The sequence below is a fragment of the Pollachius pollachius genome (genome assembly GCF_949987615.1).
Source record: "Pollachius pollachius genome assembly, chromosome: 1".
Lineage (NCBI taxonomy): Eukaryota > Metazoa > Chordata > Actinopteri > Gadiformes > Gadidae > Pollachius > Pollachius pollachius.
In genome coordinates this window covers 36,102,050-36,129,877 of record NC_136934.1, presented here as the reverse complement: position 1 = coordinate 36,129,877, position 27,828 = coordinate 36,102,050, and the positions used below count along the sequence as shown (strand labels likewise).

Below are 27,828 nucleotides of genomic sequence, written 5' to 3'. Positions count from 1 at the left end.
AGAGAGAGAGAGAAAGAGGTGGAGGCAGAGAGAGATACAGTAAAGGGTGAATCAATTATATACGCTCTGTATGTCTAAAAAATAACAACCTGTATAGACATACTATGTATACACATTTATCCAGTATATACACAGACAATTTGATTCAGTACACACACTTATATACAGACACATTCACTCATTTTGGCAGGGCCTATAATGTATCTCTCTCTGTCACCAGGGATTCAAAGTGAGGAATAATTGGGAAGGGGGGTGGGTGGGGTGGGGGTTTTGTAGTGTGAGCATCTCCATTTAAATAAACAGCTTTTAGAACGGCTCCCAGAATGCTGTCTAGTGGGTTCTCATTGAAACCAAGGACTCATCCATTCACCTGGAAACTCACGAGGAGACCTTAACACGCCCTTGGACGGGAATCTCAAAATGACCCACACACTGTGAGGACTGTCCTTCTCCGAAGAGCATCAACATCGTCTGTGAACGGAGAGCCCCGTGGCGATTGTCGGGTAAAAAAAGGAAACAAAAGCAAACCCAAATGTTACCCATCGTCCGTGTACTCGCGTCACCCGGAGAGCGATGAAACGCCAGAGGAAGAGGGGTCGCAGGTCAAAGCAACATTTTGTTGTTGTCAGTTAGTGAAGGAGGAGCAGCTGGGAACAGGTTTGTTCCTGTTGGTCAGAAAGTTTTCCAGGGCACAGTCCCACACCTCAGTGTTCACTATAAGATTGTCTAAATAAGAAAATGTAGTTTGTATATAAAATGGATCCTTTATGAACTTCCATCAGATAGAGGCTTCCGACTTTATCAAGAAATAAATATCTGTTCCGAAAGATTTACGATGTAGAGTATATATCTATATATATATAGCTTTGTATGTACTACAGTAAGAATAAGCAGTATCATACAAATATAAATAGTAACATTCTGTCCAGTTTCAAGATTGTGTTGAATATTTTTTCTAAGCAGATTTTTTGTGTATAGGCTGTGCATATTTAGATTCCTTTAACTCAAAGTCAAAAAAGAGTTCCTTAACAGAACGGCTAAACTATGAATTAAGAAAAAACTATTGAAAATGAAAAATAGCACGTAGGTCTAAAACTAGGAGTTTAAGTAAGTGTCTAAATAATAATTAGAAAAGTTCTTGAAAGAAGAGATGACGTCATTAAAAAGTAACATGGAGAGAGAGAGAGAGAGAGAGAGAGAGAGCGAGAAGAGTCAAGAAAAGCTTAAAAATTGCTTTTCGTCAGAAAACAAAAAAAAGTCAAGCACCTTTGAAATACGTGTCACCTACAGTACAATACACCTCTCTCTCTCGTGTTGTGACCCTGCCTGACCCCCGTGGCCTCAGAGTTGCTTCGCCCCTACTGATTCAATTTTCTGCATAGCTAGTCTTCACATGCAAGCCAGGCCGGCGAGCGGATAACCGAAACGCTTGGCCTGTCCACCGAAGAAAAGTCCTATAATATATCCAATTACGAAGCGACAGATGCATAAAAATACTCCAGTGGATCCAATCAAAGAGAGAGAGAGAGAGAGAGGGCCCAAGTAAAGGAAGGTCAATAAATAAATAAAAAAAGGAGCACCCAGCAGATCCTTATCCGGTTTGCTGGGCGTTCGCTGCACCATCCTTTGAGCAAAGGGACTGGGACCAATGGGACCCAAGTACCCCCTTCGTCAGCCAATCGCGTCCCGAGAGAGGGCCCTTGACATTTGGCTGTGCCACCCTTTGGACTTCACACGGCCCAGCCAATTAGGTTCCAGGATGTCCTCCACGAAGCTTTGTGAGTGGCTGAGAGAAGAAGAGCAAAAAGAGGGCAGAAAGAGAGAAGGAAAACGAAGAGGGAGGAGAGGAGGAGGAGGAGGAGGAGGAAAAGGAGACGAGGGGACTTGATCAGGGGCTACTGAAGCAGAGTGAGGAGATGAGATGGTCCCTGGGTTGACCACAGGTTTGAAGGCATCCTCATTTCAGGGAGGTTTCTCTTCAGCTCTGAGGAGAGTGCTTGTGTACCTGAGTCTTTCCACTTTATATTTCACTGAGGTATTTTTTACGACCCCTCAACGACTGAGCGTCCCTCATCTCTAGCCTCACTACGATCTCAACGTCTCTGCTTGTGAAATACTTTACACATCGAAAGAAGTAGCCCTACAAGCTGTGTGGAAATAGAAGACAAAGATTTGTTTTTACTTCTGGCTCAATGTTAGCATTTACAAAGACATTCCTAGTGTTGGATTTGTCTGCAGTTTCAGCTATTTACTGAATCTAACCCCTTCTGTCCGATTTAATTGTAGTTCCCTAGAACTGACCAAGAGATACATGGCAATGTGTCGTTTTGACCCTGGACCGAAAGAGAGGACATTCATCCAATAATTTAAAACAAGCTGAAACAGACGGGTCTGAGATTCTTGTTCTGCATGCCCCTATTGGGAGTATTCACTGAGCTGGTGCAGAATGAGTACAGAAACAGTGACACAAATTCACATAAGGACAGGTTACAGCAGACATTTCATACAGAAAGTAATAAACAAACACATGAAAAGACAGGGCAACACATTCAACAGACAGTTTGTATCTTAAGAACGGAGAAATATATTAAATCCCTTTTGGAAAACAAAATGATAGATTAAATAATACCTAGGTAGTTATGCGGACAATCTAAACGCTCACAGTCTCGTATGATACTTTGGATAAAGGCATCTTACAATACCGTGAGGTAGTACATTCTTTACATTCTTAGCATTGTCATATCTTTTTATTTTGGATTTTCTTAGAAAAGGTACCGGTCTTTTAAAAGTCTTCATCCTTCAGTAAAGAACAGCGGTATTAGTGTTGAGTGCAGGATTTAATGTTTCAGCCTGTCTTTATTCTGTGTGTTCTCAGTGTCATGGCTGTCCTACTGGGGGTTCACTAATGAATGGTCTAGTTGTCTCTGGAGGTAAGAATGCCAGTCAATGAGCGTCGTGCCGGGGACTTCAAGGTTAAAGCGCGGTAGGCCTTTGTCAGAGGTTTGGCTGCTACAGAGCTATTTATTTCAAATGAATGCAACTACAGCAACCAGAAGCTAGAGAGAACACATAGTATAAATGTACAAACTATTTATAGATTTGAAAGATATTCCAACCTCGCAACGATCAACCGTTTCCCCCTGGACACAACCCGTCAACTGTAGAAAGTGCAGTTAGAGCGTAACAAATGACAATTCATCAACTTCCCTTATTATTATTTAGGTAATTAACACAATTAAATATCTATAAAATAAGGAGGAGGCCAGGAGAAGACAGAGGAATCCAGTGTAGAGAGGGTTTAAAAGAGGGGGAAAACAGAGACAGAGGCATCTGTGGATTGTTATTTGCAGTTATATAACCTCAAAGCATAGACCATTGGAGGGACATATTTTATGGTTTACATTCATTTGACCATATTTGAGATGAGAGGCATTTTTTCTTGTTTTACCTATGATCTTTCACGTACATTCAGGTGTCTGTTATATGTCGAAATTTTGTAGGCTGCTGTTCTTGGCAAGTTCTCTCATGCAATATATATTATTTAATATCAAGAGACTAACCTGGTTAAACAAAGGTTAAATAAAGAAATAACCAAATTATATGTCTGGTTTAGCTTTGGTTTTTTTTACTGTGAACTGTGACATTTTGAACTCCTCAGACAGACGGAGACAGGATTAGCAGACGATGAGAGACGTACACACAAACTGGAACACAGAAGCGGAGACAAAGACACAACACAGTGACATGACCTTGGAGAAGACAGGGAGGAGGAGGAGGAGGAGGAGGAGGAGGAGGGGGGGGAGGAGGAGGAGGTGAGATGGAGGACGCAGACAGACAAAGACCACACTTGGACCTGGGGAATGGCACCATTAGTTTCTCTTTAGCACCAGTGGATCACATGTCAGTTCTGCGATTGAGAAGAGAAAAATTGTATGAACTCAGTCTCCCCCCCCCCACCCGAAAAAATAAAATACAAGTAGTCCCTTTTTCAACACTTAGTCAGTTTTCTTATAAAAGCGATGGTATTGCTGCTTTCTCCCGCTGTCACCTCATCATATCATAGTTATTGAAGACCCTGTTGAATAACGCTCAAAGGCACTAAAAGGAAGGACTACGGTAGGTCTACCTGACCACCTACAGGTGCAGCTATCACACCTGTAAGCACAAAGGGAAAGGAGGGGGGTGGCGGACGGGGGACGGGGGGGACAGGCGCGATGGACATTGCCAGCTGTGAGTGTGGCCGCGGCACTGGACTGAAGTTTGATCGGTATCTTATGGAGCGTTCTGTTTGTTCGTTCCGGTGAACCTTTCCTCTCTTTCCGTTACGTTGAGCCGTCACGCGGGACTCGGCCGGCATTGGTGCGGTAACTATGGTGACGGTCAGCCTGTGTGTGCCCGGCGCTGTCCCCTTAAAACAGTGTACAGTGTGTCGTCGGGGGGGGGGGGGGGGGGGGGGGGGAGGTCACCACCTTGGCCTGCAAGAGTGGCGCTGCGCGGAGCCTGTGGGCTGAGCCACTGAGGAGCCCTTAGTGGTGTGCATGGGGTGTGTCACGAAACTCTCTCCCCTAACATTACTTCTCTCTCTTGCTCTCCAAAAAGGGTTCATGACCAGGGGGGGGGGGGTCGGGGTTCGGCTGGGCCAGGGTTGGGTTCAGAGAAAAAAACAACCCTTTTTGTTTATTTGGAAGAGTGTAGGCACAGTATTTTTGTTTATTCGAGTTTCCTCCTTTAATTGGGTCCTCTTTCTCCAAGCGTTGCTTTTTGACCTGCTCCCTCTTCCTCTGCTGTTGCCATGACGCCGAGCGCCTGTGCGGTTGTCACGGGGGTGGACATTTGGTTGCCATGGAGCTCTCCGTTCAGACTAGGTGGTTGATGATGTCGTGGTGGTGGTGGTGGTTGGTGCAGTGGTGGTGGTGGTGGTGGTGGTGGTGGTGGTGGTGGCGGTGGGTTGTGACGCGACGTGAGGTAGCAGAGAGGGAGGGTGGGTGTCGTTCGGAGGGGGGGTGCTGTGGGCGGGGCTATCCGTGGAGACGCCCAGGGGAGGAGTTCCTTGATGGTGGTCCAAGCCTCTTCCTTCTCCTCCTCCTCCTCCTTCTCCACCTCCCTCTCCACTTTCTGTTTTCACACTGGGGTCTGCTGAACCCACGGAGGAAAGCTCGGTTTCCTAGTGAGACAGAGAGAGAGGGGGGAGAGGGGGGCGGGGAGAGGGCAGGGAGGAGAAGGGCCAATCGGAGGACGATGGAGAGAGAGGGGTGGATGCGTCGAGGGGGGGGGTAAAGGAGACAGGAGACGCGGAGAGTGAAGAGACAGATGAATCAGAAGGCGGCGTGGGAGGTGAAATGGGACGGAGGGATAACGGAGTGAATCGTGTTTCCAGAGTTGACGAGGGAAAGGGCGGAAGTGTAGGGGAGGGATTTGGAAGCATGTGAAATGAATGCAGCAACGAAAAGAGGAGATGTGTGGTCGACGTGTGAATTCATGGCAGGAACAACAAGAAGGCGGGATGGGAGGATGAAGAACGGCGGTGAGGAGGGGATCGAGAGGAACAAAAACGGAAAGATAGAGGGAGAGAGACAGGCAGAGAGACGAACGGACAAAAGAGACAAATGATGCACAAAGTTAATGTGTGACGTACACCGACATCGATGGCGAAACAGGAAAAAAGGGGACACGGAGAAAGGAGGGATGGAAGGAATTAAAAAATCTTGAGGTCAAAGCGCTCCTGATCTTCCTTGTGCTGCTGAGTAGCGCTGATTTTTGTTTTCCGCAGTGACCGGGGTAACACTTCAGGAGGTCAAGTGATTCTTCCCGTACAACGAAAGGACAACTCTTGTACAAGATCCCCCTCTAAGCCTCTATGGAAGTAAGATGGACCGGAGAGACAGCTGTAAAGAACACTTTAGCTTACGCACACTTAGGGGGCAGGCTCTACACGCACACATAACTGCAGCACATAGTGTTAGCATCACAACGTAGCAGATCATGCAGAGCTTAGATTTAAAGCTTAAATGTAATGCTCAAAAATTAGAGCCTGAAATTAAAGTGTAGACATAAACTTAGAGCTTTATTTTAGAGCCTACACAAAGAGCGTTAACTTAGAGCATCAAAAGTAGAGCTTTTAATTTAGAGCTTAAATTAAGAGCTTACATTTAGAGCCTACATTTCGAGTTTAAACTAAGAGCTTAAACCGAGGGCTCAAACTTGAAACATAGAGCTTATGCTTAAAGCATAGAGCGTAGAGCCTTTATTTAGAGCTCAGATTTAGAGCATGATAAAGGGAATTACATTGAGAGACACCATTTTGAGCTTGAATTAAGCCCTGATGGCGCTACGCTACACAAAGCCCAAACAGTGGCCTCCTCACCAACCAATACTTCCAACCCAAACTCATTGAAACCCCATAAGTCTCTGCTCAGAGTTGGGTTCGAACTTTGGCTTGGTGCAGTATCAGTGTTTGGTTTGGTCTCCGTCTCTTACCTACGTTGGCGCAGATAACCTCACACATATGTATTAGTCTAAAGTAGTAAACAAGGTTTGTTTTGGTTGTTAGTTTGTTCACTCCCAGTCGGTTTCACTGTAGTCTGCATGGATCAGTGGGAAGAGAAAACATTTGGATTATCTGGCCGTGAGACATTACAAATCTTATACTGTATAGTTCTTATATATCTATAGTGCAACGGTTTTCAATGCGTAAAGGGCTTTAATATAAAGTTATATATGTACATATATATATATATATCATATTTTTGAATAAAATATTATTTGTATTGAAACAAACTCAATACGAACCCAAAAAGTCCACCTTGCAAAAATTGGATGTGAATTCGCAGAACTTTTCTCTTCTCAATCAGAACCAAAACAAACAAGAATCGAAACATTTGCATTGGCTTCGTGTTTTTTGGTGATTACTGGTGCTATGGATGAGAAGTTGTGGATTGGGGTAACAGGATGTCATTGAAACAACTAACCACAGTTCACTACCACACCCCTTCTGGCTTAATATGCATGTGTACATCATAACACATGACTATTAAGCGGGGAACAAATATTATGTTTGAACAAAGCAACGTTTTATTATATTAAATGTAACTGACATTCTCTTATTTTAACAAACACACAAACATACACAGTTTGAAGGCACAGCTCGGATGTTTCGCGCCATAGTCCATTGTAAAGTTATTAGAGAGAGGTTATTTTTATACTAATGGAGTTTAAGGTTGTTCCAGCAATGACATAAAACATTTAAAGACAAACACATGACGGTCTCTTATCCTATCTTGGTTATTAGTAGATAAGTCTATCAGCACAGCAGCCTTAAATATAGCAAAAACATAATTTGAAGCAAGGATAATTAAAATGAATAATAACAAAAAGGAAATCAAAGCACATTTGAAATAAAATAAAATAAAAACACAGAATGACACTTTCTCAAACACAGTGACAGTTGGTCCTAGTTATGCTTGTTGGACAAAAGATGATCCCAGCTAACAAACAACATAAATGTGACACCTATACTCCAACAGACTCACACACACAAAAAACACACATTTACACATGGATCAGTGGATCAATATCGGGACAGAGTGGGTCAGATACGGAGATTTCGTCACAGGTTGCTGTGTTATTCGATGGACAGGAATAGGAGCACACATAAAGAGGGAGAGAGGAGGGTGGAGCAGAGGGGGCTATGGATGAGTGAGACAGAGAAAGGGAGAGAGAGGCAGGGAGATAGAGAGAGAGAGAGAGAGAGAGAGAGAGAGAGAGAGAGAGAGAGACAGAGAGAGAGAGAGATAGAGAGAGAGAGAGAGAGAGCGAGAGAGAGAGAGAGACAGAGAGACAGAGAGCGAAAGAGAGAGAGAGAGAGAGAGAGAGAGAGACAGAGAGAGAGAGAGAGGTGTGCTGTATTACCTGGAGACTCGGGGCGGGGCGGGAGCGAGGCGGGGCTGCACTAGGATAGACTGACGACGCCCCTAAGAGAAATCACCGTATCTCATCAACACAAGAGGAGAGGAGGGCGGCGAGAGAGGCAGACACAGAGTAGGATGGGAATAAGAGAGAGAGGGGAGAGAGAGGTAGACACAGAGTAGGATGGGAATAAGAGAGAGAGGGGAGAGAGAGGTAGACACAGAGTAGGATGTGAATAAGAGCGAGAGGGGAGAGAGAGGTAGTCACAGAGTAGGATGGGAATAAGAGAGAGAGGGGAGAGAGAGAGGTAGAGAGAGAGCAGGGGAGAAAGAGAGAGAGGGAAAGAGAGAGAAGGGGAGAAGGAGAGATGGGAAGAGAGGAAGAGATAAAGAGAGGGGAGAAAGGAAGGATGAGAGGAAAGGAAGGGGAACGGGAAAGGGAAGAGAGGGATAGAAAGATAAAGCTAAACGGGAGAGAAAGGAAGGAGAGAGAAGGAAGATGGAAAAGGAGAGAGCCGGAAGAGGGGAGAGATGGAGGGACGTTATCAAGAAAAAGAGAAGAGGTGACAGGAGGAAAAGGGATAGAGAGAGGGGGTGTGAGAGAGACAGAGAGAGAGAGAGAGAGAGAGAGAGAGAGAGGGAAAGAGAGAGAGGGATAATGGGGGGGAAGAGAGAGAGAGAGAGAGAGAGAGAGAGAGAGAGAGAGAGAGATAGAGAAGAGGAAAGAGACCAGAGCAAGAGGGAACCAAGAAGGGAGGTATCTGTGCATTTTGGGGGGAAAATTCAAAGGGAAAGAAGGTTTGAGGGAGAAAAGACACAACTCATAACGCGCTAGACAAACAACATTCACCAGCACATACAAATTACAAACACACACTGTGCGTACACATATATAATAAACACAACACTTAAAAAAACCACACCAGACACACACACACACTCACACACAGACGGTTGCAGTTGGTTAGAAATCCGCCGGATACAGCGGGAAGCTTTGATCAGGCTGCCATGCACAAGAGCCGTTATGGAGGACATGCAGAGGAGGGAGGCGTTACGACGCACATTCCCCCATCACAAGGCTGTCATTCAGCCCCAGCCGCCCAGGGCCGAGCCCCGGGGGAGCCCTGGTTCAGAAGGCAAGGAGAGAGAAGGTAAGACACACCAACCAGCAGGTCACATGCACCTGTCTGCATGTACACACCGGTAGAGATGGGAGCTGGCTCATAACGAGTGTGCGTTACACACACACACCCACACACACACACACACACACACACACACACACACACACACACACACACACACACACACACACACACACACACACACACACACACACACACACACACACAAATACTTATTTCTAATGAGTGGTACCTAAAACCACAGCAAAATCAACATGCAATCATCACACACACAAACACGCCCCTTTCAACTTCCAGGGTAATGGTTCTGCGTTCAATCCATGCGGTCATCTGTATGTTCCTCAAGTAAGGTGCTCAGGCTCTACCAACCCAATATCAGCCCTTATCTACCTCTCACTGCAAGTTCCTTCTGATTAATCATCTTCTACAATATTAGGAGCTTCCGCATGAATCCTGGTTTGATTTAACTTTATAAAAAGTGCTTTAGCTTCAATAAATATTAAAATCATCTTTTTTCATCTAAGGCCATAAAGTTAGCAAATATTATGAATTACAGTAAAAACACTAGTGTTCAATGTTTATTTTCCTTCTATTCTCAAGGTATAAGAGAAGGTCTTCATCATGGTATGGAAGTTGGTCCTTATGTTACGTCTTTCCCTAATCATCAGCTTTTGGAATTGCAATAAAGACCATCGCTGTCATGTCTTGTCATTGTCTCCTGTTTAATTTTTTAAATCATCTGGTTCATCCCAGAGCTTTTGAATGGCTTCCTCCTAGACAGGCTTTGAAACATCCTCTATAATCAATCCAGATAATTCCCTTGAAACACAGAATGACAGCGCACACCAACCACGTTGAAGGAGCCATTGTTTGTTTAGATATTTTCTTTTTTAAATTAGCGATACCATTTTAATTTGTCTGGTAAATTGGACTCACTACTGTACACCTCTAGGGAAAATTGTAGATATAAATGCATCAGAGAATAGTATATCTTACTGTTTCCAAAGGCGTATGTCTTCCTAATCAAATTTTATGATTTACTGAATATCTATTTTCCTTAAAATAAGAAAGTGAGTAAAACACAAAAAATATATACATTATGGGGAAAAACACTATTTGTTTCAGGATCTCATGTTTTGTTTTTTGGACATTTTCAGTTTGGCTAAAGTAATATTTGTAATTTGACAATTCATTTGTATCAATCAAACATATCCATAACACTGAATTTCAGTAATTAATGTAAATATATATCAATAGCATGGGTAAATGTCAGGTGTGTGGGATATTGATTCAAGAAGCTGTGTAGTGTACACACACACACACACACACACACACACACACACACACACACAAGCACACCCACACAACTACACATCAGTGACACATGCACACATGGGCTTGATCGGAAGTGACTTTGATTGACAGCATGAAATGGAACGCTGCAAGCTCAGAGTTCAGAAGAGACAACCCTACATCCGGATTGGTGGATCAGCTCAAGGCAAGAGTGTGCTCTCAATGTATGAAACCGTTCATACAAGACCATACACATACAGTCACCTCTAGAAACTCACGCACACACTCACACTCATACACACACACACACACACACACACACACACACAAACACACACACACACACACACACCGATTACACCACCATCACAGAGCCTGGATGGATTCACAGCCCAGGTGACGTAGAACATCTCAACAGCAAGAGGAGGAATGCAAACAGGGAGAAACTTGGAGATGCGGTTCAAACATCTTTGATACGCTGGAGGAAAGATGGCAGCCGTACCCAAACACAGGTAGGAGATGGGCGAGAGACGGGCGGAGAGAGACAGAGAGAGAGTGAGAGAGAGAGAGAGAGAGAGAGAGAGAGAGAGAGAGAGAGAGAGAGAGAGAGAGAAGCTAGGGAGTAAGATAGAACACAGAACTTGATTTAACGGAAGAGAGGAAAGAGAAAGAGCATAGAGCTGCAGGTTGAAAGAAAAGCACAGGCCACCGCTCAAAGAGAGAGAGAGAGACAGAGAGAGAGAGAGAGAAAGAGGAAGAAAGAGAGAGTGGAAGGAAGAGTTGACAGACCTGATCGGCAAACATTCTGGTTTTGGGCTCAATGACCACCGGGGCTCCTCTTATTTCATCTTCCACAGCCATCAGTCTGAGAGAGTGAGAGGGAGGGAGGGAGAGAGAGACAGAAAGATACACACACAGAGGAAGGAGGGAGAATGAGTGGGATTTAAGGAGAGAGAGGAGGGAGAGATAGGGACAGAGAAATAGAGAGAGATACACAGACAGAGGGAGGGGGGAGAGTGAGACAGATGGAGGGGGAGAGGAGGGAGATATAAGGACAGATAAATAGAGAGATACAAACATAGAGGGAGGGGGAGAGTGATAGAGAGAGAGCGAGAGAGAGAGAGAGAGAGAGAGAGAGAGAGAGAGAGAGAGGGACAGACAAATAAAGAGATACACGAACATAGAGGGAGGGGGGAGTGAGAGGGATGGAGGGAGAGAAGAGTGACGGAGGAAATTAACAGTGATACGGATAGAGAGAGAGAGGGGAGTAGAGACGGGGAAGAGAAGGAAAAGAACCAAGGTGAGTTAAAGAGCGTGAGCCAACTACATCCAGGTGTATTCACATCACCTGCATTTGTTCTTGCCACGGCAAAAAGATCTCAACACACTCATGGTTATCCCTTTATGCCTTTCTTCCTGGCATCTGATTTCCTGTTGGCCATTTTATTCAATTGGAACCCCAGAAAGACCGTTGGTGTGATCCAAGTCCTTTGAAGCACCTGAATCCCTCAGTCCTCGTGTGCTCCAGTATCCAATCATGATACTTTTCTACCCGGCAATTATAAAGACTTCAAACCCTTGGCAATCGACGTCAGTGTTGTTATCTGGTGCCGGTTGGCCTGATTACCAGCCAATCAGGATAATCCCTGGGGACTCTCCGATTGGACACAACGCACGCCATCCACTGCGCCGCGCTGGTCACGTGGGGAGGGGCTTTTAAAAGAGCGCAGCAGCAGACATGATGGGGTGCTATCTGCCACTTCTACCTGAAACCTCGACTGTGAACAGTGGACCTTGTCCACTGTTTACAAGTTCCCACAGTAGTCCAACTCTAAGGTGAGACCAGTTAATTTATTTTAAATGAACCAGCCTGACTCCTGGTTTATTCTCGTGTGTTTACACCCTGGCTATCTCCTTATTGAGAGCTGTAGGAAAATGAGGAAAATGAGTGACCCAGATTGCTCCTGACAACGCTTGCACGCTTCTGTCTTTACGTGCCCTTTCAGATGTCATTCAGTCAGACAGCCGCTGACAAAATGAATTAAAATCTCAATTAAGTGTATTTTAAACGCTTGGGAAAGAAAAAGGCTGTGAAAGGGGCTGTGGTTCATCCTACTGTACGCTACTGTATTAAATGGGAAAATGGGCATCAGGGGAAATATTAGCATGAGGAGGAGGGAGGATTAAGTCAATCGACCCCCTTATCAAAGGGATTATTCAAATGTGCAATTATTTCCAGAGCCTTGTGATCAAAACAATACACATTACGTCATCGTAGGCTGTTAGGGAAGTCAGATAGCAATTATAATCACCAAGCCAACAAATGAGGGCTGCACTTTTTTTGTATTTTGTTTCACAAAAGAAAATAGTTTGCTTTGTTTTTATGTCTCTACTTGATGTCCATTGCAGATTCCAAAAGTTTTTCAAAGCCTTCTTATTCACACTGTTGCAGACATCTATAAATAAAACAAATCCACAGGTGTAGTTTTTTTAAACATAGGTGTTTGGATGTTTTATTCCATGAATAATGTACAATGTTGAGGTACTTTACAAAGAAATGAACAAAAACATGGGGAAAAAAGAGAATGAGCAAACAAGCACTGACAGAAATATTGGCACGTTGTCAATGAAAATGTCACATGGGTACAGCATCAAACTCTCCAAATGCACACAATGAATCATGAAGCTGCAGACCTTTCAATACATTGTCTATAAATCTATTCAAGTAGTGGTAGCTTATGAGATCAAGTCTTCAATGCAGTTCAAACAACGTTGGCCCCGTAGCGTAACACACAGGGTCAAGATGAAACGTTTGCTACACAGAGAAAAGGCAGAAGACAGGCGATGTACAATAGCAGGTGAGGTTCATGGCAAAGTCAAAGGACACATTCATATCAGACCTGGATGAAACTGGATGGTGGAGACGTTGTGTGCTTTCACATGCTTTGGTAGCACGGCCAATGGTAGCAGGATGAATGAGCATCATAAACATAATATATGGAGGAAAACTGAGTAAAATAGTAAATTAGTTATCTCGGTTGTAGTGAGACAAGGCACAGGCCGGAGTATCAACTTCTATCTGAAATAAAAACTGAAACTTTGCAAGTTACTTTCAGCTACGGTTTCACCCAGGTCCGGACGCATATCATTAAATGGAAGAGCATATAATGGGAATGCATATAATAAAGTGAAACCTATAGAGTTAATGTAGTACCTGGGCCAGTGCTGTTGGAATCCAAACCAATCACATGCTTGTCGAGCCAAAAACACAATACATCCTGAAGGGATTGGCATTATAGAAGATGTTATTGAACAATCGATACAGCCGCTGGCCTAGCTTTGCTACACGAAATGGCAGACAGACCAACAACCAAACATGATCAATACCTCTGCAGAATTTATTTATATTTTTGCCCTTTTTAAGGGTAATTATACGGAAATAATACTTAAATAAAACCATAACTGCATTGTTTACATTATTGTAAGTTGTCACATCTATGCCACACTATCAATGACGTAGTTCAGAATTCAAATCTCAAAACCCAAGCAGAAAACATCAACGTAGCCTATTGATATTAGAAACGTATTGTTTTAATGAAGAGCATCCATCGAGCAAAGGACATCCATCAAGTCATTCAGTGGATATGCAGATACGGTTCACAAGCACAAAACAGACATATCAAAGACAGCATACTGTGCTCTCTTAACGGTAGCTTGCACAGTATACAGTATCATATGTCACAGTTGAGGGAAATAATATGAATATGAATTCTAATAAATATATGCTATATTCTGACTCCCTTGACCTCAAACTGTTTGATTCTTGCACCATTTAACAAACGTATAGGCAATACTTTAACGCTGAGTCCCTTTGTATACACTTTATGCATTCTGTACTATAATAATAATAGTGCATCCAACTTTTTTCTAACAGAGTATACTTTAAAAAAAATATGAACGCTTGTATCTATTATTGCACTTCTCAGACCAAAAAGGTTATTGCAAGAATGAAATAGTTACTTTATATTTGTATATTGTTCTCTATGATAATATGATATGATAACATCTACAGTCTCTCTCTAGCTCTCTTTATATTTTCTCTCCCAATATTATCTATATATATATATACTGTGTATATGTGTTTAAATAGAATACTCTGGCTCTTACATCACTGACTTTAAAAATATTTTTATAAATTAAGAATTCAGTAAACATGGGTATTTAATTAAACAGTAAACAATGCTATTTAATCAGCTCAGGTCAACGATAATACTATATATATATTTTGTATTTATTTTAATATATATATATATACACACACACATATTTATACACATATATATATAAATACACAAATTTATACATATATACATATGTGTGTGTGTGTGTATGTGTATGTGTGTGTTTGTAAATGCCTAGTGTAAAGTGGATTAATATAGTTATGATATAATGATCTTATTTGTCTTTGGTTTATACTAAATAATGCCCTGGCCATTTGGCAGTGTTCACATTGGCTTGAGCAGGAAAGTCCACAAATTGCACTAATTCTGAATTATTTAGGGGCCATATTTTACCACCAGGTGTTATGTTGATTAACCATTACAATATTTTTCCAAATCTAGAGTGACATCACACGTGTGATATTGAAATGGCTTGTTATGGTTGATTAACATCACACCAGCCTGTAAATAGGGAACCTTTAAAGTTATTTATCCAAACATTTGATGTGTAGTTCAACCCATTACATCAATGGATGTTTGGGGTTAATTTAATACTGGAAGGGAATTAGCTTTTAGAATTGAAGGTTAATTTAGTATTACATGCTGTTAGTGTAAACAGTACACTAGTTTGATCATTTGTAGAATTCCAAGAAGAAAAACATAAGGATTTGGTCTCCATTGCCATCCCAATCTGACATTTGACCTATGGTTGTTCGGTTCATATAAACACGTCTGGAAGTCAATAATGTCCAGATATTATGTGCATAAAGTTGAAGTTAAATCTAGATATGGGAAAATGTTGGTTGAACTAATAGCTTGTCCCAATTGTTCTGGCAAATTAAACTGTAATCAACGCTTCAATTTTTTCGAGTGAATCTGTCTAAGTGTGACTCCATTATAAAAATAATCACAGAAATGTCATGCACAAAGATTGCCCTGAAAGGGAACCTTCTCTTCAACTCTCTCTCCCCCTCTTACTCGATCACCAAGTCATCTGTTTGATTGTGCCCCAGCGCCCTCCATGTTCTTGGTACTAAGTCTGTCCATTAGATAGTGGCTGCACCTTCGATATGGGCTTGATTGATTTGATAAATGCTGCAGCCTACATGTCTGTACTTTAGGTAGCCGAACGTTTACAAGTAACCAGATCCAGAAGTCCAGAGTGGAGTCAAGTAGGATGGCAATTTGGAGAAACTCATCCGAGTTTCACTTTCTGTAAACAGGAGACTAGCTTGCTGCTAGTGCTTTGTCTGCCAAATCTTGGGGTTCAGCACAATGAGAGTGCAGAGGCAGAGTGCAAGCAGGTAGCCGTGTGGGTAGGAAGACAGACAGGTAAGGCATCAAACAATCTCATTCAGGCCGAATGAAGGGAATGGCCGAGCTTATTACAGGCCTGCGAAAAAATGCTTCTTAAATAAATTGCCTACCAACCATTAACTGATGCATGCAATTTTAATCGATATCTTAACATGGTATTGCGATTGTTCAAAACACTTTGGATTTGCGGAACCGATAACTCTAAAGACGCGGGGACCGGAGCCTTTCGTCAAATATTGTGCAAGCCGCACTTCTGTCTTGAGAGACTACACCTTAGGAGTACGTATTTAATTAAAATAACGGAGGCATCATTGCTCATGCTCAGTTCAGGCAAAGAAAGAAGTAATCCATACTTCCTCAGTACACAGCATTATACTTAATCACATGGATGTTAAAATGGAAGAGCTGGTGTCATGCAATTGTATTCCAGAGTCAGCCATGACCAAAGCTCTGTTTGACTAAGCTTGAACTTAGCCTTTCCTCTTGTGCTTTGATTCTTTAAAATTTCACAGAAGTGAGTTAGTTGAAGATTACGATGTTGATTCTGTGGTGGCCTGCAATCCCCTAGAGATTGTTTTAAAAAAGGAACATATTTTTCTTTGTAGAAAAAAATAAAGAGGTCCATTCCTACCCTCTGAGCGTTTAAACAAAGATATAGAAAGTTGTTCAAAAAGGTTGGTTGTTATTTACAAGTATTGGATAATTTAGGGTCTATTCCATTAAAGCAGACCAGGGTTCACTGTCTTCCCGTTTCTTCTCGCCTGGAGTGGATTTAAAGTGGTAATATTCTCTGTCAACATATCTACACTTTGCAGACCATACACTACTTTTAAGCAGAAAACAAGGAGTGAGTCATGTAAATGTTTCAGACAGAACAGCTACAGCAAAGCCATAAAATCCGCCTTGCTGCCGGAGTATCCCAATGCAACACCCAATGGCCCTTCTCTGTCAACAACTTCATTTTAAAGAGGCTCAATAAAGTCTATGAAGTGTGTCGCTACAAGTAAGCTGCAGCCTCACATTTCAATGTAAGTGCTCATTAAATTCCAGTTCAGACATCGAAATATTATAACAGCTGACACTAATAAAAACCAAAGTGATGTTGATGGAGGATTGTCTCCACATTTTACCGCATTCAGGTGTAAAACTGAAATCCATTTAGCCTTGTTTTTCTTCCCTTCCCAAAAAGACTCGGTGGGTTAGTCCATTGTCAATCAAACAATTGATTACTCGCGCATAAGCCCATGAAGAAAGGAACTACCCCACATGATCTGGTAGTAGTGGCAGTAGAAGTAGTAGTAGCCCAACGGACTACCATTCATTTTTCTGCAGTTATTCCCAGGGTCATCCACAAAGAGAGTCTTGATCAGGCACACTTAAATCTGTTAATGCAGATACCATTCTCAAAAACATATTCTTCATTTGGTGTATGAGTTTGTTAAATCATGGATGTAAGCATTGATGCATTTCACAGACAGCGTATCAAATGTCAAACGTCATGTGCTTCACCAACATGGTATGGGGTTCATGGTATTGGTGCCGGACAAAATGAAAAATGACTCATCCGCCCCAAGCAGAAGTGGAAAAGCCTTTTGAGGTCTCTTTTACTTTCCCTCCTTCGCAACAACAGCGTCAACATCAACAACAACGACAGCGAGATGGCGGTGGTGAAGGTCCTCCATTTACCTGCTGATTATCCCTTTAATCTGGGAGTCTTTCTCGTGCTGCTGCTGCCTAAGCCGGCGCTCGCTGTCGTCCAGCCGGTTCTGGTACTGCAGGAGGATCTGACTGGTCTGCTGCTCCTGGCTCAGCAGCCTCCTCTCGTACTCCTCTAGCTTTTTGTGGGACATCACCAGGCGCTCCTTCAGCGAGTGGATCTCATCCTCGTACTCCTTCACCTGGAGCAGAGGAGAGGCACCAGGGGAGGTGAGGAGAACACACTGAGAGAACGAGAAAAGGCAGACATTTCGCCAAAATTTGGGCCTCATTTGGCCTAATAGTGAGAGCATAAACATTTATTAATTATTTTTTTTGAGATTATATTTGTGTCCATAGTGAACAGTGTTTAGTTTTCTAAATGTCATGATGGGTGTACCAACCGCAATGAAACGTTATTAAAACTCCAAGAAAAGATGGGTACACTTAAAATAACTTCATTATGACGACTGCAGTGGAAAGATATTAAGCCTTCACTGTAGTATTAATTTACCCTTTAAACCTCTGATATATATTACATAAAGGCTGTATTGCTATTTAGTATTTAGTCAGTTGGCAGACATTTCTATCCATGCCACTGGCAGTATTTCCAGATACAGATCCTGGGGTTATGCACCTTGTGCAGGGATGTGTACAGTCATGCTTACATCGAACCCAGTAGCTTTGGGCTGCGAGTCAAACAACCTAGCCATTATACCATCCTGCCCCTGTAGCTGTTACACCACGTTGCCCACCACAGAGCTTTAAAGGTCCCTGAAACTCCATTATCCCCAGTAACAATGTCCATGCCACCTAGGTGGCTGCCACACTCCACCAAGCCAGCTTTTCTGGGCTCATCCAAACCAAGGACACAGGGTGTTGGTGTTGAAAACCGGTTTATGGTAGAGGTTGGGTATAATGATACAAACAGATGGTGCTCCATGCTGCCATGTAACAGATCTCTCAGAGTGTGTGTGGTGATGGCTGCTTTAACCTGTGGACATTGATTGCTTGATGTACAATAGGTGTGAGCAGACATCTTGACCTTGTGTTACCTTATGACATTATTGTTGTTTTTTTGTACCCACTTACAATTTCAAACGGAGCATGACCTACCACCTGCTCCATCACAGGCCCAGGAACATCAACACCTACCCTCTCCATGCGAGACTCGTCCATGCTCTTCGAGTACTCCTTCAGCTTGAAGTCCTCGCGGTCGGACCGGGCGCTCAGCGGGATGTCCGCCGAGAGGTGAGGCATGTTGGACACCCAGGCCACCGTCCGCTCGTTGGCCGGGGTGGGGGGGTTGAGGCTGGAGGGAGTCTGGGAACCCTGAATGCGATGACCAAGAAGACCAGGAGACGGTTAGATTGAGCCAAAAGCCTTGGTGGGTTAGGGGATGGGGTTCATTCATTGGGGCCTTACAGCTCGATTCATCTCTTCGTTTCTGGCCCACACTTTGGTAATCCTGACAAGCTTCAGAACAAGGAGCCACCGCCTCATATCTAATAAAAGAATCCGCCTGACACCCTGAGGGCTGGCATACTTCAAAGGCTCTCGGAGATGCGGATCAGCCGGTAACACAGACGGTAACAGAGGAGGGGAGGATCAGCCAGAGGAAGAGGGGAACACCACGTGGTCTGCATTAAAACCGTTGGTACCTGTTTGCTCATGGTGGGCTTCAGCAGGTGCTGTTGCTGGGGTTGCTGTTGCTGTGGCGACTGCTGATTGCTCTGATTGGTTGTTCCCTGCGGACTCTGGTTCTCCCGGACAGAGCTCTGTTGGTGGGGCAGGCCCGGGGGGGTGCTGCCCTTGACTGACAGCTGCCTGGGGCCCGGCTGCCTCCCGGCGTAGCCCGACTCGGGAGACTGGAGGAGGTTCCCGCTCTGAGGCCGCGTCTTGGCCGGCGCCAAGGGCGTGGCCGCCGCGCTGACAGACAGCTGATGCGAGGTCTGTGATTTGACGCGCTGGGCGGGAGGCGGGGCGATGGAACTCTGGCGCACTGGCTGGACTGTGGAAGGGGGTGTGGCCAGGGAGGAGTGGGAGGTCCCCGTCTGGGACGCCATGCCCATCATGTGTTGTGGTGGGATGTTATCCTTAAAGATACCGACACATTTAAATGATCTGTCATTGTGCAAAAGTGGAACGCTATCCCTTCGATCAGCAATAAAGAGAGAGAGAGAGATCCCAAACCTTCTTTCGCTGTCTTGCCACGTGAACCTTAAAAGGTGCATCCCCACGTACCTGCATGTGCATGGAGAGCTGCCTGCGTCCCTGGTCCGCACGGGTGTAGTCGTCGCTGTAGCTGTGGGAGTGGATGATGCTGGGCTGGTTCAGGTGCCCGTCCCGGGCCGTGAGGGTGGACAGGTCCTCGCTCCGGGAGAACCCTCCGTGGGCGAACTGGGGCACGTAGGACTGGTGGGAGGGCTCCGGGTCGGGGGCCAGGAGCAGGGGCGGCGGGGGCTGGGCCCGGCTGTGCTGGTGGTGGAGCTGCTGCTGCTGCTGCTGCTGCTGCTGCTGCTGCTGCTGCTGGGGTCCGTCCGCGGTGGCCAGGTGGAAGAGGGGGTTCTGGAAGGAAAGCGGGTAGCGCATGGCGGCGGCCTGCTGTTGCTGCTGCTGGGACAGCGAGTCGGTGGTGGCGCCCATCTGGCTCAGCCGGAGGCCGCCAGACATGCTGGAGCCCCCAGAGCCGGCCGACAGACGCCCGCCGGCCCGGAGCTGGCTGCTGAGGCCCGAGCCCAGGCCGCCACCGGCCCCGCTGCTCAGCCCGCCGAAGCTGCCCATGCCGCCGCCGATGGAGGCCTGAGAGGAGTGTAGCATGTCCACCGAGCGCAGGTTAGACACGCTGTTCATTCGGGGGAATCCTGGAGGTCCATTATAGAGAGGCGCTTTTTGATTGACACTGAGCAGCTAAATGATGGGCGTCATGAGCGGTAAGCGGTATATTGTTTTAAACGGCAGCAGCGCGCTGCCGTGTCGTTGTCCCCGTCAAGGTGACGAGGCCACGGATGACATGGGTGAAGCGTGGTAGGGGTGCGTGTTTTTTATTAGTTACCTAGGTACACCCCGGACACTGGATCGCTTCAAAGTATTTCCCGGGAAATACTTCCTAAAATGGGTTGTATGACGACTTGGAGAGAAAGCAGATCATGATATGACCATGTCATGACAACTTACCGCGTAGAGTGACCGTATTGTAAAATCAACCTGCAGGAACACTGTAACGCTGTCTCGCGAGCCTCAGGTTATCGCCCCTGTGGTCTATGATCGGGGGAATCGGTGTCCGGTCACGTCCCGAGTTTTCTGCGGCCCCTGCCGTTTGATTTAAGCCTCTCATCAGGGAATATGCGTTCGCCATGCATTAACCGACCGTTTGGGCTCAACGAGAACAAGGCTAACCGACTGGGATGGGATGGCAGACATCCGGCCGATGTACAACGTCACGGACAGACTCAGGACAGACACTCACCTTGGGGTCCGGGTCGGTGATGTCAGAGCTGCTGGTGCAGTAGGCGGGGCTGGAGCGTGCCAGGGGGGGCCGCGTCACGTAGAAAACGTCTTTGGAGTTGGCCCGCTGGAGGTGCTCCCGTTCCTGGAAACTCAACTGGGGGCGCGAGGGCATGACTCCCCCGCCGGGGACCCCAGTGGTGGGGGAAGGCAAGCGAGTGATATCTATAGAGCTGGAGACGACCGCGTGGCAGACGCATGACAAGAGATGGACGGGTAAGAGGCCTTCATGTGGATGGAGGAACCCAGTCAACGCCAATCACGCACCGACCATCAGCAACGACTAACCAACAACTCACCAAACATCTACTCACTAACCACCCACTAACCAACCACTCACCAACCATCCACTCACACACAAACCACTGACCGACCAATAACCAACCACCCCCCCACCACTCACCAACCACCACTCACCAACCACTCACCCACCAACCAACCACCCACCCACAAACCAACCCCTTACCAACCATCCACGCACCAACTAATCACCAACCAACCACTCAACTAACCACCCACCGACCAATCATCAACCACTCACCAACAAACCAACTACTCATCAACCACTCACCAACCAACAAACCACCACTCACAAACACACCACTCACAAACAAACCGACTTACCCAAGAGCCAGCCAACTTACTTGTCATACCTCTGGAACTCGGAGGAGGGGGCCCGGTTGAAGCTGGGCCTGGATAGTAGGCGGCCCGGCTGCTTCTCCAGCAGGCGGCCGGGCCCCTGGTGGCTGGGCTGCCTCTGGAGGTGGGGGTTACGCAGAGCCATGCTGATGTCGTTCAGGAGGCGGGGCAGCGGGCCCAGTTTGATGATGGCATCCTGGAGACAGAGGGGATGAATACAAAATTAATATTCAATTGTCAACTTATTGAATTGATAATGTATGCTGTATTTCACCATCGCATTAACTTTGAATGTGAAGCTGTACAACAAATATAAGATGCGCATTCTCTACCCTGAACTGATTTTGTGTCACTCGCTTCTGTCATTAACAGTGCAAGGGTCCACCAAATTATACACATTCATTTTAATGTCATGTAGATATAAAAATGCAAATGAGGCACAATAGGTGTGGTACGGATGAAATCACATTCACTAATCCCGTTGTACTTGGAAATATGTCACATAACAAGCGCAAGACGTGTGCTAAAATAATATTCAGTTCTGACTTCTGACCAAGAACCTAATCAGTTTGAAAAAGTGAGGCGTACATAACAAACACAATGCACAATGCAATCGCGGCTAGCAAAAGGCAAGTAGGAAGCGAGATATACAAACGCGGGGATCATTCACCGTTGTCCCGCTAACCTTGCTGAGCTGGGCCATGACCTCCCAGAGCAGGCTGTGGAGGATGGACAGCTCCCTGCCCAGGTCAATGTAGCCCTCAAAGCTGCCCGCGTTGCTCACGCTGTCCAAGTTGGAGATCTCGTATTGGAACTGCTGCATGGAGCCCCACTCCATCTCCAGGAACTCGTTCATGAAGCACATGTACTCCTCTTTAGTGCCGAATCTGGAGCCATGAGGAAGGGGGAGGAGGGGGAGGAGGAGGAGCAATGGCAAGATGAAGGGAGAAAAGTAACCAGAATCAGAGAAAGAAGGGGTGAAAATGAGGAAAGCAAGGGAACGATTAAGTAAAGACAATGTACACATGAGCTGAATACAAAAATATAGGCAACGTACGATATAAAAATGAATGAAGTATTTGCACGGCATCCTTTGAACTAATTTATCTTTGACGGCTTAAGTTGAAAAGAAAAGCAGTGGGTATACAGAAAGTACGTGTAAAATTTGTCCTACAAAATATGAACTACACACACAAAGACCAATAAAAAGATAACAAAAAAAAAAGAAGCAAAAATCAACAAATCCCAAGCCATCAAAGTGAAAGAAGCAGCAGATACTAAAGGCTGCGTGGAAGGGCACTGACTTGGAGAAGTTGGCCAGGTTCTGCACCACCTTGGCTATGAGGGTTAGGGTGCGGGAGGTCTGCTCGTCGGGGTACTCCTGTGTCAGGTTGAAGAGCGACGGGGACATCACCGCGGGACACAGGAAGCGCAGGAAGAGCGAGCCGCTGATGAGGCGGTCCGCTATGTCCTCCCGGCCCCGCTCGGCACAACGTACCCTCCACGACGCAAACACCTCCTTCAGCTCCCGGGGGAACACGCTGGGGAGGAGCCGGGTGGAGGAACGTGTTAGGAGAACCGTGAGGAGGAACGTTAGGAGAACCATGAGGAGGAGAAATGACGAGGAACCGTGAGGAGGAACGTTAGAACCGTGAGGTGGAACGTTAGAACCGTGAGGTGGATGTAGAACCATGAGGAGGAACATTGATGAGGAACCGTGAAGAGGAACGTTAGAACCATGAGGAGATCCCTAAGAGGAGAACCATGAGGAGGAACGTTAGGAGAACCATGAGGAGGAACCTAAGATGAGAACCATGAGGAGGAACAATGAGGTGGAACGTTAGATGATTGATAATGGCAAGAGACACAAGATACATCCCCTATCACACTGATAGGGTTAGGGTATGTCTGCTGGGCTTGGGTCTTCATTAGGGTCGGTGGTCCTACTTTCACATAGCCAGATACACACTCTGAAGGACGCAGTACTCACCAATGGGAGTTGATGATCTTGCACAGCGCCAGCTCGCAGCACATGCGTAGGTTAGCTTGGTGGTCTGGGAGCACCGAGGGTGGGGTCCGCATGGGGTCTACCTCGCAGTTCTCCTCTGACTCGTACAAGGCTCTGATGAATTCGCCTGCAAATACACTCAACTGTTTCCATACTGTACAACCAAATAGACAGTATTGTTAGCTGGTACAATAATGTGCAAATACACAGTAGTGTGTTAGCGGCCAGAATAACTCCATCAGCTAGAACAATACTGTTCAAATGCCAATACATAAGAGTACTATACCGGCTATTACTGCGCTACCAAGCCAGAGTGGTTAGTTACCTACAGCACTACAGCCAAATACAGGTATGGCTCTGATACTCCAGGAATCTTTATTGGTATTCTAATCAAATTGAATATGAAGCAACCGTACATCTTAAAATAGTAGCTTGAAAGAAAAGGCAATTAGGGCTAATGTGTAATAATTGTCGTACCTATAGCGTCCTTGAGGTACTTGTGTCCAATCAGCTTGAGGTACTCTTCTATGGCTTTGGTGGCCAGAGTGTTCTCTCTGAAGATAAGGTGTTCTCGGTCCATGAATCTGTCCACCTCACACATCGCCATGTCTGACAGGAAGTCCTGCAGAAAACAAAAACATTCACACAATTACAATTCCGTCTTTCCCGTTGACTATCAATTAGCAGACGACCCCAGATACATGCGGATCTGTCATGCACTGTAACCCCCAACCCACCATGAGTAGGTAGGGGTTTGTTATCTCGCTCAAAAGTGTCTCAAAATAGATTGAAGACATTGATGATAATTACAGATAATTATACAACAAAGCTATCAATCTACCGAATGAATAGGCTTTTAAATAATACCATGCCCTATACCATGCTTATTGTTGCCTATAAAGGTAAATGAAGGTACTTTATTCACTGACTTTGTTTTTCCGATTCGCATGGCTACTCTTTACTGTCCAGTTGTTGTTTTTAAAATAGCTTGGGCACCACGTTAGCACCACGTTAGCAACCCCCAACTTCGATGGCATGCTGTTGATGTGCTCGTTCTCAGCCTGACTTGTGAGTCGCTTTAGATGAAAGCAAGCACAACAGTTAAACGGCAAACAGCTCCGGACTCCCGACCTACCTTGGCCTTCCCCGTGCTCTGCAGGATGTGCACCAGGGCGCACGCCACCTCCTCTTTGCTCTTGACGCTGAGCACGGGCTCCAGCACGGCACACAGCGTGCGGTAGTTGTTAGTGACGTACTCAGCGAACTCTTTGTACAGCTCCATGGGCAGGATGCTCATGGTCTGGTAGCGGGACTTGAGGCGGAGCGACGCATTGATGATCTTCCCCCCGCCCACGCCCGCTCCCTTGGTGAGGACGCTGGGCTGGATGACGGGGTACCACTGCTCCACAAACTGACGCCCTGTGATACTGGAGATGGGGATGCTGACCAGGCCCAGGTATGTGCTCTTCTCCTGCACGTCGGAACATGCCGCCCGCGACGCACAACATTTGACACACAACATAGAACATACAACACACGACATATTGACACACGACAAACGACGCAGAACATTCAACACACATTGTGGGACATTTGACGTACGACACATGACACACAACAAACAACACATGACATACAATGTACAAAATACAATAGCACAATGATGAGTAGTGAATCAACAGCAAATTAAGGTGTTTCGGCGCAACATTTAATCCTAGCAAGTTAACTGTCCTAACTTTCATTGGAGATAAGAGCAAGGCCCCCACTAACACAAGAAGATTGTTATAAAAAAAACAAAAGTAGACATCTAGATAACTTCTAGATAGAATCAAAGAAACCCCTGTTACTTTGTACTTGGGTTTCAAGCAGGATTAGGGCAAAGCCCAAAGCACACAGCCATCTCGGGACACAATAATGTTTCGGAATTTTCCAAAACAAACCTGATTCGGCTTCGTTTAACGGTCACGGTAAAAATGAGAAGCAAACTCTGCGCCATGTGTCGGCTAACGTCGGGGTTGGGCTTTGCGTTTAGCACGTTTCGTGCTGCTCACCTTGCGTCTCTTCTTGTCCGTCTCCTTGTAGAGGTGAAGGCGAAGGTTGCGGACAGCGGGCAGGTTGTTGAACTCAAAGTGCTCCCCCCAGAAGACGGTGTCGGTGCGGGGCTTGCTGGTGGTGCGCGCGTACAGCATGTCGTCCAGGCACAGTTCACAGTAGTAGCGCTTCTTGGCTGGAAGCTCGCGGGCCTCGATGATCCACAGTTTGAGCACATTGTCCACACGGCGGCTGTTGTCCTGCAGAGACACGGGGGGTGGGGGGGGACGGACCCAGGGTGTGAGAGATAGGGTACGGATGCTGGGGAACATCTAGACGTCTCCATATGCAGGTCGCTAAGGCGACCGACAGCGACGGATGGTGTGAAGGCAGATGAAGACAAGACGTGAGGAGGAGGACAAACGTAAACATCACAAACCATGTGACCGGACCACCATGTTTTCCTGTGTGTGCGTTGACATGGATGTTTATTAACTTGTGAGTGCAGTAGGTGTGCCTGTTATATTTGTCTGTGTGTGTGTGTGAGTGTGTGTGTGTGTGTGTGGGGGGGGGGGTTTGTAGAATGTTTACTCGTTTGATTGGGCATGTGTGTGGCTAGGTGTGTTTGTTTGGGTGTATGTGTGTGTGTGTGTGTGTTTAGGTGTGTATGTCTGTGTGTTTGGGTGTGTAGATGTGTATGTGTGTGTGTGTGTGTGTGTGTGTGTGTGTGTGTGTGTGTGTGTGTGTGGGAGGGGTATGGGTGTGTGTGGGTGTATGTATGTGTGTGTGTATATGTGTGTGTATATGTGGGTGTGCGTGTTTATATGTTTGTGTGCGTGTAAATGTGTGTGTGTGTGTGTGTGTGTGTGTGTGTGTATTTTATACATGTGTGGGCATTGGTGCCAGCCCACACATTAGCGGGTTGAAGTGGTGTATGGGCGAGGGAGCCAGCAGGCAGCAGCTCGGTTCCTGTGATAAATGAGCGCTAGGAAGCCAGAAAGCCCGGAGGTCCAGTTACACCAGGAGCTCCACTGCGGTAGCGCGGTAACCACGACGACGGGACTCACAACAGCAGCACAGTTGAAAGGCAGTAGGTATTGTGAGCTACCAGCTTTGGGAAAATGTCAAAGTCATACAAAGCGGTGAGAGAAGAAGGAACGTCAAGGAGGAACGATAGGGAGGCGGTGGCCTTTAGACCCCCAGACATTGGGGTCCAGGGAGCACAACGGTCCACAGCTTTTGCACGAAACACGTTTTTTCTGATTTCACATCACAAATCCACATAAAAGTAGAAACGCACAAATCCATGTCCCGTGTGCAGCGGGAACGCTGTGGTGATTGCGGAGAGCGGTGCTTGAGCCAGCAGGCGCTGAGTCACACCGATCGGGCTGAGATGCCTCAGTGGCAGCCTCCTCCTCCTCCGCAGCATGCCTCTCAATCCCTGGCTCCTCAGACAGCTGGCTGAAACACATCCACACCGCCAAGCTCACAGAACCCTCCAGGAGCACCCAGAACCAATCTGACTTCTGAGATCCAAAGGTTTTCTTGCCCAAGTAAGGATTTGATGCAAGCGCGGCAGGGGCGAATCGAAGGAGGATTGGTATTTCGTCCTACGGAGGAGTTTGATTGGATGGTTTAGAAGTGACGTAACATGCTGTCATTGCTAGTCAGCCTGTGGTGGGGTTCAGTTGAGAGGGTATGAGATGTTAAGTCTATTATTGACAAAGTAACGTCAATCAATGACTCTATTGGGAAGCAGAAAAAGCGAATCCTTAAGTTATTCATGTCATGTTGTCTTTGAGATCCTCTGTGAGTTTCTCCTGTCATCTCGCTCCGCCCGCGATATTGAACCAGCAGATTCGGCTCCTCTGCATTCCTCAGGGGTGTGCTAATTAGCACATCAAGCTTGCAGACTGAAAATGCTTTCACTTTCACTTTGTGAAGCTGGAACTTCCAGCTGAGCTGTGATCACCGCCGTGATCTTCTATCTTCTCCTCCGTACAGGGTCCCTCCCTCCTCCACTCTCCAGTCCATGTTTGGATGGTAACTCTGTTGAGATGGTCAGTAGT

General features: G+C 45.9%; 1 protein-coding gene across 1 annotated transcript in view; it reads right to left on the bottom strand.

The window, feature by feature from the left end:
* Positions 1-1,671: 1,671 nt before the first annotated feature.
* syngap1b (synaptic Ras GTPase activating protein 1b) overlaps positions 1,672-27,828 on the bottom strand; it is a gene marked incomplete at both ends in the record, with an annotated part of 118,996 nt that continues 92,839 nt past the window's right edge. Inside the window, 15 exons of the mRNA XM_079735530.1 lie at positions 1,672-1,786; positions 7,909-7,970; positions 11,132-11,207; positions 17,566-17,777; positions 18,730-18,906; positions 19,236-19,670; positions 19,819-20,376; positions 21,044-21,254; positions 21,726-21,916; positions 22,376-22,607; positions 23,025-23,261; positions 23,711-23,855; positions 24,206-24,350; positions 24,864-25,199; positions 25,780-26,019. Of these exons, the coding sequence (XP_079591656.1) occupies positions 1,672-1,786; positions 7,909-7,970; positions 11,132-11,207; positions 17,566-17,777; positions 18,730-18,906; positions 19,236-19,670; positions 19,819-20,376; positions 21,044-21,254; positions 21,726-21,916; positions 22,376-22,607; positions 23,025-23,261; positions 23,711-23,855; positions 24,206-24,350; positions 24,864-25,199; positions 25,780-26,019 (3,372 nt within the window). The remainder of the gene's footprint in view (positions 1,787-7,908; positions 7,971-11,131; positions 11,208-17,565; positions 17,778-18,729; positions 18,907-19,235; positions 19,671-19,818; positions 20,377-21,043; positions 21,255-21,725; positions 21,917-22,375; positions 22,608-23,024; positions 23,262-23,710; positions 23,856-24,205; positions 24,351-24,863; positions 25,200-25,779; positions 26,020-27,828) is intronic.